This window comes from Colobus angolensis, unplaced genomic scaffold (assembly GCF_000951035.1).
Source record: "Colobus angolensis palliatus isolate OR3802 unplaced genomic scaffold, Cang.pa_1.0 Scaffold116, whole genome shotgun sequence".
In the NCBI taxonomy this organism is placed as follows: Eukaryota; Metazoa; Chordata; class Mammalia; order Primates; family Cercopithecidae; genus Colobus; species Colobus angolensis.
This window is the reverse complement of record NW_012112697.1, coordinates 4,330,353-4,341,492: the sequence shown is the minus strand read 5'-3', so window position 1 is coordinate 4,341,492 and position 11,140 is coordinate 4,330,353. Positions and strand designations below refer to the sequence as shown.

Below are 11,140 nucleotides of genomic sequence, written 5' to 3'. Positions count from 1 at the left end.
TATATAAAATATATAAAAATATTGGGTCTTATTCATAATTCTACTGCCACATTAAATTATATAAGCTAAAATATTATTCATTACTACTATATTTCATTAAATGTAAGATACCATCAATTGTAATTCACAACATTATTTTATGTACCACTGAGACAGAAAACATGCTGCCCATTGAATTATGACGATATCAATTTTAAAATATACCCCAATTTCAGAAACATTAAAACACAAAAATAGTACATAGTAGAACCTATAAAATATGACATTTTAAGTTGAAAATACATTATCATGCTGCACTATAAAGGGTACTACCAAAAATAAGGTCATGTTTTAATAGCAGAGGTGATAAGTCTGGAGCAGCAGCCTAAAGTAACAAGTATAAAACCTAAGTTGCAGCACCTAAATATACTGAGCATGGAACAGATGAAAAGTGCTTCAAACAGTGCCTAATTCAAAACACTTATTTATTCCTTTAAGCAACCTTAGGAAGTAGCTATCTTTATCACCACCCTCTTTGCAAATGAAGACACCAAGGCATGGAGGTTCAGTGACTTTCTTCATGTTATACAACTAGTATTGAAATCCAAACAGAATGGCTCTAGAGTTCATTAGTGGTCTTTCACCACTTGACACGACTGCTCCCCCTTTTTTTTTCCTTCTTTTTTTCTGGACAGGGTCTCACTCTATCACCCAGGGTCTCGCTCTATCACCCAGGCTAAAGTGCAGTGGCACGATCTTGGCTCACTGCAACTTCCACCTCCTGGGTTCAAGTGATTCTGCCACCTCAGCCTCCTGAGTAGCTGGGACCACAGGCACACATCATTGTGCCTGGCTAATTTTTTGTATTTTTGGTAGAGACGGGGTTTCACCATGTTGCCCAGGCTGGTCTCAAACTCCTGAGTTCAAGCCATCCACCCTCCTCAGCCTCCCAAATTGCTGGGATTACAGGTGTGAGCCACCCTGTCCAGCTAACTGCTTCTTAAACATCTAAATTATTCTGGCTCCTACAAAGTGTAAGCAAAGAAGCTTGCATGAGAGTCAGAGGATGGAGAAAAAATAAAAAAAGAGTGCAAATCAGCAGTACCCACAAACAAATAAAACATCCTCAGTTTCCAAAAGTGTGTTGTCAGAATGTCTAAATGCCGTATTTCACATGCCACTGCCAAGATTAGGTTAGCGCAGTCTAAACCAGTGGCTTGCAAACTATAGCCCACTGGCCAAGAATGGCCCAACATCTGATTTTGCAAATAACATTTTATTGGAACAGAACTATGTTCATTCATTGACATGTCATCTACAGCTGTTTCTGTACTATAAGAGCAGAACTGAGTACCAATAAAGACCAGATAGCAGCCTAAAATACTTACTGTCTCATCTTTTTAAGAAAAACTACCCACTCCTCATTCTCAACTTTTCTTTATTCAGAATTCTTTGTTTAAGATGGAGTCTCGCTCTGTCACCTAGGCTGGAGTGCAGTGGCATAATAATCTCACCTCACTGCATCCTCAGCCTCCTGGGTTCAAGCGATTCTCCTGCTTCATCAGCCTCCCAAGTAGTTAGGATTAGAGGAACCCGCCACCACGCCCGGCTAATTTTTTTTTTGTACTTTTAGTAGAGACGAGAGTTTCACCACATTGGCCAGGTTCTTGAACTCCTGATCTCAAGTGATCTGCCTGCCTCAGCCTCCCAAAGTACTGGGATTACAGCCGTGAGGCACTGCACCCGACTTCAAGACTTTTCACTATTGAAAAATGAACATAGGCCGGGCGCGGTGGCTCAAGCCTGTAATCCCAGCACTTTGGGAGGCCGAGACGGGCAGATCACAAGGTCAGGAGATCGAGACCATCCTGGCTAACACAGTGAAACCCCGTCTCTACTAAAATACAAAAAACTAGCCGGGCGAGATGGCGGGCGCCTGTAGTCCCAGCTACTCGGGAGGCTGAGGCAGGAGAATGGCGTGAACCCGGGAGACGGAGCTTGCAGTGAGCTGAGATCCGGCCACTGCACTCCAGCCTGGGCGACAGAGCGAGACTCCGTCTCAAAAAAAAAAAAAAGAAAAAGAAAAATGAACATAAATATCCTTAAACTAAAATTTGGTGTAAACCAAACTTTGATTCACAAAAACAGTTACTATATCTATAATAAATTGGATGTTAATGAAGGAGGAATGTTTCTCTCACTTATGTATCAAGACACAAAAAATTTCAATTCTGATCTGGTTAACTAGAAGATAATACCAGATAGACAAAGTCTCTCATCTTACTTAACTTTCATCCTATGCCAGATTTTATGTTTTTAGGTCTTTAACACTGTATTACTAAAGCCTAACCTATCCTCAATGCCCTGAGCATTAACTGATCACCTCATAGAATTCTGCTCTCACTACTATTAGAATTGTTTTTCTTTATCCTACAATACTAACCATCAGAATACTTGTAACCTAGTAAAAATTATTCACTAAAAATGATATGCTTCCGTGAACCATAGGTAACTTATTGTTAGTTTGAATTAAGTCTGTAAAAATTAAAACATATCCTTTACCAAACACATGAAAAAAAAAATCAGCCAATCTTTAATCAAAGGAAACATCTAAAGAAGACATTGTAGTACCTTTGGTACTGCAGCTTGGAAAACAAAGTCCGTCATATCTAGCTCTGTGCTGTTGGAGGCCTGTATCGTTATCACTGTTACACTGGGGTTGGTATTTGACCGTTCAAAGGTGAATTCTATCTTCAAGCCATTCTTACTGTACGCTGTGATGGAGGGGATGCCTGAGAAAGTACAGGGAGATAAGTCTTATTGTAGTCAGCCTAATGCTTGCAGAATTATTACTTCTTTTTCTTAATAACCACCTCATTACTCAGTGCTCTATGTAATGATGGTAACAACAGTCATCGTACCTGCAGCAATATCATTGAAGAGAGGCTGTGATGAAAGCCCATCCAACAAGAAGGGGGGCTGGGATATCTGTGGGACTGAGGCAGGGGCAGGAGCAGCAGCTGGAGCACCTAAAGGAAATATTTCAATGGAAAGTTAACCTTAGACAGCATGACAAAGCTTACCAAGAAATTATAGGGAAAATTACTTCAATCTCAGGTTGAGGAAAAGATTCCTGAAACAAGATGCAAAAAGCACAGACCACAAAGAGAAAGAACTAAAAACTCAAGTACTTTAAAACAAGCAACTTCTGTTTATTAAAAAATACTGTAAGAAAAAGTACAGTCTGAGCAACATGGCAAGACCCTGTCTCTATAAAATAAATAAATAAATAAATACAAAAATTAGCCGGGCATGGTGGTGTGTGCCTGTAGTCCCAGCTACTTGGGAGACTGCAGTGGGAAGATCACTGGAGCCTGGAAAGTTGAGGCTGCAGTGAGCTGTGCTTACACCACTGAACTCCAGCCTGGGGGACACAGCAAGACCCTGTCACCAAAAAAAAAAAAAAGGTAAAGAGAGAGAGCCCACAGACGTGCCAAAATGTTTGCTATACAGTAATGAATGGGTAAGTATCCAAACGATACTGTCTTCTATAAACCAGTAAGAAATGGATAACCCAATTTAAAAGTGTCAAGATATAAAAACAAGTCACAAAAGAGGAAACCTGAATGAAAAGGGAATCTTACAAAAAGATGTTCAATTTTACCAGTAATGATGGAAGTGGAATTTAAAATTATAGTGAGATACTACCTCCTGTCTATCAGAATGGTGAAAATTTCGATACCTGATAATTCCAGATGTTGGCAAGAACATGGAACAATGGGAAATTTTAAGCTCTGCTATAGGAAGGTGAACTGGTACAACCAATCTAGAGAGTAATTTGGCAACAGTAGAGTTGAACATCAGTATATCCTTAAACTGAGGTTTCTCAACCTTGACGGTAACAGCTTTTAGGCTTCCTAATTCTTTGTTGTAGGGGGCTGCCTTGTTTATTGTAGGATATTAAGTAGCACCCCTGGGCTTTTACGCATTGGACAGTAGCATCCTCCCAGTTGTAACAACCAAAAATATCTTGACACTGCCAACCTCTGGAGGGCACAATCTTCCCCAGTTGAAAACCCATTACCCCTTCTTAGGAATGCTTTTAATTAATTCTTGCATGTGTTCACTAGGAGATACATCCAAAAGCATTCATAGCAGGAACACTTCTAATGGTGAAATACTGGAAACAACCAAAATGTCATCTTGATAATGAATAAGTAAACTGATATATTGATATACTAAAATACTACACATGTACAACAGTAAAAAGTGAGTTCCCTAGAAATACACAACATGGATTATTGATAACTCATTCTCACAATTACAACGTTTAGCAAAAACAGGTGCAGAAAAGAACACATTCAGTTGGATACCATGTCTAAAAAGGTAAAAACTGGCAAAACAATACTATATACTATATCAAGAAATGCACAGGAATGGCAAACACCAATGTTAAACATTACTTTAGGATAGACAGTAGTTACCTCTGGAATCAAAAAGAAATGGGATGAGAGGGAAATACACAACGAACATCAACCCTCTTAATATTTTATTTTACAAACTAGGTAGATCAAAACACTCATTAAATTTTGTAGATGTTAAATGCTGTATAACAAATTTTAACACACACACACACATACACACACACCCTGTGAGGGGTGGTATAAAGTGGGGTGGGAAAAAGAAATAGATTACCATTCTTATTAAATCTTTCCAAGTAAGAACAACTTGACAATCACACAATAGAAGATAATTCATAGAACATGGGGGAAATCAAGATTCGAAGAAGCAGCGTAAGAAAATACAGCAAAAGTAAGAGAATGTATTTTATATTTAAATAGATTTCAAACTACTTGTGAAATTAACTGAAAATATGCCATTTACAAAAGCATTAACACAATGAAATAAAGGAAGGCTAGAATATCATCTTTTTTTTTTTTAAGAAACTGACAGCAAGAATGAGGAGAAAAAAAGATACTAAAGAACACTAGAAAAGTAAATGACAGGCTGGGTGTGGTGGCTCATGCCTGTAATCCCAGCACTTTGGCCGAGGCAGGTGGATCACCTGAGGTCAGGAGTTTGACCTCCTGGAGTTGGCCTGAGGTCAGGCCAACATAGCATCTCTACTAAAAATACAAAAATTAGCCAGGTGTGGTGGCACGCACGTGTAGTCCCAGCCACTCGGGAGGCTGAGGCAGGAGAATGGCTTGAACCTGGGAGGTGAAGGGTGCAGTGAGCAGAGATCGCGCCATTGCACTCCAGCCTGGGTGACAGAGCAAGACACTGTCTCAAAAACAAAGTAAATGACATACTAAAAATTAGCAAAGAAAACAGAAATACAGATGGCTAAGCAAGCACAAGAAGCTGAAATAAATGCAAACACCATTTGTGCAGTCCAGCAGATTACCAATGAAGTAGACAAACAAAAACTCCTATGGTTCTCCTAGTCTAAAAAATCTAATCGACAAAATTTTCCCCAATTCCCATTTTCAAAACTATTTTAGAAATGTATTCTCATGGAAAATCAGAGGCTACTCAAGATATACAGGCAGCATATAGGTCCCCAACTACCTCAAATTTTCACTTTTTTTGGTCCTGTAAAAGTATAGCAAGGTAGTTCGGGAGAAGAGCAGAAACTTACTGCTCCAAATCCTTTAAAAACACATGCTAAATCTACTTCTGAGTTTCTACTGACTTAAATTTCTATATAATGGGGTAAAACTGTAATGATAAATTAAGAGATCTAGAATTCAAAATTTTAAAATTTAATGTAAAAAGTGGAAAAACATCTTTAAAACACATTATGAATAAGGAAAGAAAACCCAGACTTTTTAATATTTTATCATTTTGCTTTAGCATATAACACTAGGAAAACAAGAAAGTAGGAACAAAAAGACTTCACAATAAATGAGTTAAGGATACAAGGAGAATGTTCAGAAAGGAACCTCATCTATAATACAAATATGTGAATAAATATTAAACATTCCCTGTGATCAAAAAATAATAGGGCCCCTCCCTGCTGGTCAAGTCCGGCAGAGGGCTACAAAATTTTAAAAATAATAATAAAAATAAAATATAATAAGACCAAATTTTCACCCAATAGGGCTTTTAAAAATAATAATATACAATGCTTATGATTGTGCAGTTAAACATATAAATTGAGGAAAAGGTAAATAATATCTACCAAGTGACTACTATGTATCATGCACTGAATAGGTCAATGGGCCTGACAAATACCTTATGCAGTAAGTATTAATCATCCTAATTTTAACCAGATTCAGAAGGACTAAGTTACTTAGTCTACAAAATTAATCTAAAATAAGAACAAATTGATGTAATATTTGTTGAGGCCACTAGGTAAGAAAAATCTAGAAACAAAATACCCCATACTGGTCAGGCACGGTGAGTCATGCCTGTAATCCCAGCACTTTGGAAGGCCAATGCAGGCGGATCATTTGAGGTCACGAGTTCAAGACTAGCCTGGACAACATGGTGAAACGCCATCTCTACTTAAAAATATACAAAAATTAGCTGGGCATGGTGGCACATGTCTATAAATCCCAGCTACTCGGGAGGCTGAGGCAGGAGAATCACTTGAACCCGGGAGGCAGAGACTGCAGTGAGCTGAGATTGTGCTGCTGTACTCCAGCCTGGGCAACAGAGCAAGGCTCTGTTTTTAAACAAACAAAAAAAAAAAAACCAAACTACCCAATACTAAGGAACTGAGTAAACAATAGTGCTAGCTTGTTGATAAAGTATTAGTCACCTAAAATTATAATTATGAAGGCTATATACTAACATGGAAATACTAACATGTTTGGTGAAGTATATGCTATGGTTTAACTATGGGGTTGTTTTTTCTTTGCCAGTTATCCAGTATAGTTTTGGCATTTGAGGATTTGAAATTGACCATTTATAAATGATTCATAAGTACATGACAAGTTACATTTTGAAATTTTGTTAAGACATAGATATAAATCCTATACTCTCTGACTCCACTGTATTAGGGAAAAAAAAAAAAAAATCAGGGCCGGGCGCGGTGGCTCAAGCCTGTAATCCCAGGACTTTGGGAGGCCAAGACGGGTGGATCATGAGGTCAGGAGATCGAGACCATCCTGGCTAACACGGTGAAACCCTATTTCTACTAAAAAAAATACAAAAAACTAGCTGGGCGAGGTGGCGGGCGCCTGTAATCCCAGCTACTCGGGAGGCTGAGGCAGGAGAATGGCGTAAACCCAGGAGGCGGAGCTTGCAGTGAGCTGAGATCTGGCCACTGCACTCCAGCCTGGGCGACAGACCAAGACTCCGTCTCCAAAAAAAAAATCAGCCTGTGGGAATGAGCTTAGCTAACCATCCAACTTGTTATCCTATGTCTATTTTTTACTCAAGGTCAGGTATGCTTTAACTCTCCATTATCCTTTTAAAGAAGACGGCAAAACCCCGTCTCTACTAAAAATACAAAAAAGTAGCCGGGCATGGTGGCATTCACCTATAATCCCAGCTACTCGGGAGGCTGAGGAAGGAGGTTTGCTTGAACCCGGGAGGCAGAGTTTGAAGTGAGCCGAGATCGTGCCACTGCACTGCACTCCAGCCTTGCTGACAGAGTAAGACTATGTCTCCAAAAAAAAGACACTTTAACCTTTCAGCTATACTTTACACTGCTATTTAGGACAGAAGTTGTGGGCTGGGCACGGTGGCTCACACCTGTAATCCCAGCACTTTGGGAGGCTAAGGCGGGTGGACCACGAGGTCGGGACCACCCTGGCCTAGATGGTGAAACCCTGTCTCTACTAAAACTACAAAAATTAGCCAGGCGCAGTAGCAGGTACCTGTAATCCCAGCTATTCAGGAGGCTAAGGCAGGAGAACTGCTTGAACCCGGGTGGCAGAGGTTGCAGCGAGCTGAGATCACGCCACTGCACTTCAGTCTAGGTGATAGAGTGAGACTGTCTCAAAAAAAAAAAAAAGGCCGAGCAAAGTGGCTCACGTCTGCAATCCCAGCACTCTGGGAGGCCGAGGCAGGTGGATCATGACGTCAGGAGTTCGGGAATAGCCTGACCAAGATGGAGAAACCCCATTGCTACTAAAAATACGAAAATTAGGGAGGGCACAGTGGTGCACACCTGTGATCCCAGCTACTCAGGAGGCTGAGGCAGGAGAATCGCTTGAACCCAGGAGGTGGAGGTTGCAGTGAGCCAAGACTGTGCCACTGCACTCCAGCCTGCGCAACAGAGCAACACTCCATCTCAAAAAAAAAAAAAAAAAGTTGTATTGGACTTGGGTTTATCATATTGCTGAACATGTCGATTACAAATGAATGTTATATACGAACAAAAGAAAAAATATTCCCAAATGAAAAGTTATGTTTGAATATTATGAGTGATTGCTCCTTCAGTTGCTTTAATTACAGAAAGTGTGGAAGGGAAGTAAGATAAAAGGTAGGCAGTAGGTTAACATCTCTCCACAAATGGTCACAGCTACTGAAAACTAACCATGAGTGGGAAGGAACCAAGAAGAAGTCATGTCTGCGGACACTAAAAGCAAAGGTGATACAGGATATATTTTTTGAGCTTGAAAGGGAAAGTAGTTTTTTTTTTGGAGACAGAGTCTTGCTCTGTCACCTAGGCTGCAGTAAACAGTGGTACAATCTCGGCTCACTGCAACCTCCATCTCTCAGGTTCAAGCGATTCTCCTGCCTCAACCTCCTGAGTAGCTGGGATTATAGGTATGCACCAACTCACCCGGCTAACTGTTGTATTTTTAATAGAGAGAGCTTTCACCATGTTGGCCAGGCGGGTCTGGAACTCCTGACCTCAGGTGATCTGCCTGCCTCGGCCTCCCGAAGTGCTGGGATTACAGGCGTGAGCCACTGTGCCCGGCCAAGGAAAGTAGTTTCTATCTTAAAAAACTATGAATAATTTATTCACCCAAAATTAGAAGTTTGCCTTTAAGAAATCCCTATAAATTATCTTAAGAGCATTAGCATGACAACGTATAACCCGGATATTGTGAAGATTTGACTCTTGCTTCTCATTTAGCCTCTCCCATCTTCAAATAATTCACATGCTGGAAAGTCTGGGTTCAGTTTAGTTTTTCCCCAAGGCCTCTATCTTTTCCCAGGTATTAAATAGCTCCAGACTGGCCTCACCTGTAAGGTTGATGTCTCCCAGCAAATCAAGAAGTTCTCCACCAGCAGAAGATGGTTTGCTTGTAGGTGCAGTTGGAATAACAGGTGTTATGTCATTTCCTCCCAACAAATCCAATAAATCATTGGCCTAAACAAGGTAACAACACCTCAATTCATTATTATTTGTCTAGTTTACATCTAAAGCAAAGCTCTTTCAATATGTAAAAATAAGGAAGGAAATCATCAACGAACCTAGGAACATTAAAAGGACTCAGCTAAGAGACAAGCTATAAGGGACTATAAAATCGTAAGAAGCCCCAGATGAGCAAGTGAAAGGCTGGCTACCTGGCTGGTGGGCTGTGGCCCAGAGGGTGGCGGTTTGGTCTCTAGCGGAGCTGGTTCTGTCTCTCCATTTGTCTGCACAATCTCAGTAGGGCCATTTGTGGTCACTTTTTCCATGACAGGCATTCTCTCAAGTAGGGCAGACCTAGAAGAATCTGAAGTGGTTAAATTCTAGGCAGTTAACCTAGATTCCCTACCTAAAATAATCACCATTAACTATGTTGAGCCCAGGCATGGAGATCCATCTCCCCTCCCCATCCAACACACACACTAAAATAGAAGGTAGATTACAAGAATACATGACCTAAATTCCTGGCTGGATTAAGGGCAGACAAAAAAATCTTGAATAAAAAGACTGTCCAGCTAAATCCCAAAGCATATATTTCAGTGGTAGGGAGATTGAGATGAAAGAAAGGTAAATCCATAGGTATTAACAGTCAAGAAGATACTACATAATAGAAGAAAACAAGATGACAAACACTAAAATGTTAACAGTAATGGAATTTGAATGAGATTATTTGTCTTAAAAAAATACAACTCCTACTTCTTTTTTTTTGAGACAGAGTCTCACTCTGTCGTCAGGTTGGAGTACAGTGGCATGATCTTGGCTCACTGCAACATCCACTTCCCAGGTTCAAATGATTCTGCTGCCTCAGCCTCCCGAGTAGCTGGGACTACAGGCGTGCGCCACCACGCCCAACTAATTTTTTTGTATTTTTAGTAGAGATGCGGTTTCACCATGTTGGCTAGGACAGTCTCAATCTCTTGACCTCATGATCTGCCCACGTTGGCCTCCCAAAGTGCTGGAATTACAGGCGTGAGCCACCACACCCGGCCTCCCACTTCTTCACTAAATAAAATAGAAAATAAAGCAAACTTTCCATACCAAAAAAAATGTAAGGGTTGGAGGTGGAATGAAAGAAGGGAGTTAATTTATTTCTTTAGAGACTAGGCAGAACAGAAAATGGACAAAACAAAAGCAGTCAAGCAATTAGAACTAAATAGGGATATGAGGACCAATTAATAAAGCAGAAGGAATGAATCTTCTTTATGGATTACCATGACAATTTAGTCAGGATGCTAAGATATACACGCATTGCTTAGTTTCTTTCGCTCACCTCATGTGGTCATATTTCTTGAAAAGTGCATTATATTCTACTGCCCTCTGCTGGAGTTCCACATCAATGCTGCTTCCATAGATGGAAACCACTTTCTTAATTCGGCTATAGGATAAAATGACAAACAAAATCAAATACCCAAAAGAAAATTCACAAATAAGCAGAGATGTTTAATAAGCCAGAATTTTCTGGTTATAATACTGAAATACTCATCTTTTCTTAATTTATATAATTTTTCAAAAACAAAACACTTCATTTTCATCCATTTCTCTGACATTCACATGATACTATTCTCATTGCAACACTAGATTTTTGTCTGTTAAACATGCCACCCCCCTTCTGCAGCAATGATGGTGTGGAAAAAACATATATATATGCCACTCCCTAAACTTTGCTAGACAAAAGTACCAACTATTACTTTGCCACAAAAAAAATTTGTACTGTTCATTCTCTTCTTTGATAATTTTTAAATAATTTTTAATCTATAAAAGGGTCAGAGCATCAAAATGTTGACCCCACATTCTTCCAGTTCAGAATTTTAAAAGTAATTCAATACCATTTTTTTTTTTTTTTTT

At 39.7% G+C, this 11,140-nt stretch overlaps 1 protein-coding gene across 3 annotated transcripts in view; it reads right to left on the bottom strand.

Moving 5' to 3' along the window:
• Window positions 1-11,140, bottom strand: part of AP1G1 (adaptor-related protein complex 1, gamma 1 subunit) — a 95,354-nt gene that overhangs the window by 7,356 nt on the left and 76,858 nt on the right. For all 3 annotated transcript variants that reach the window (XM_011961848.1, XM_011961862.1, XM_011961856.1), the window contains 5 exons: window positions 10,566-10,670; window positions 9,451-9,592; window positions 9,127-9,253; window positions 2,901-3,008; window positions 2,611-2,771 (listed from right to left, as the gene is read on the bottom strand). In XM_011961848.1, coding sequence (XP_011817238.1) covers window positions 2,611-2,771; window positions 2,901-3,008; window positions 9,127-9,253; window positions 9,451-9,592; window positions 10,566-10,670 — 643 coding nt within the window. The remainder of the gene's footprint in view (window positions 1-2,610; window positions 2,772-2,900; window positions 3,009-9,126; window positions 9,254-9,450; window positions 9,593-10,565; window positions 10,671-11,140) is intronic.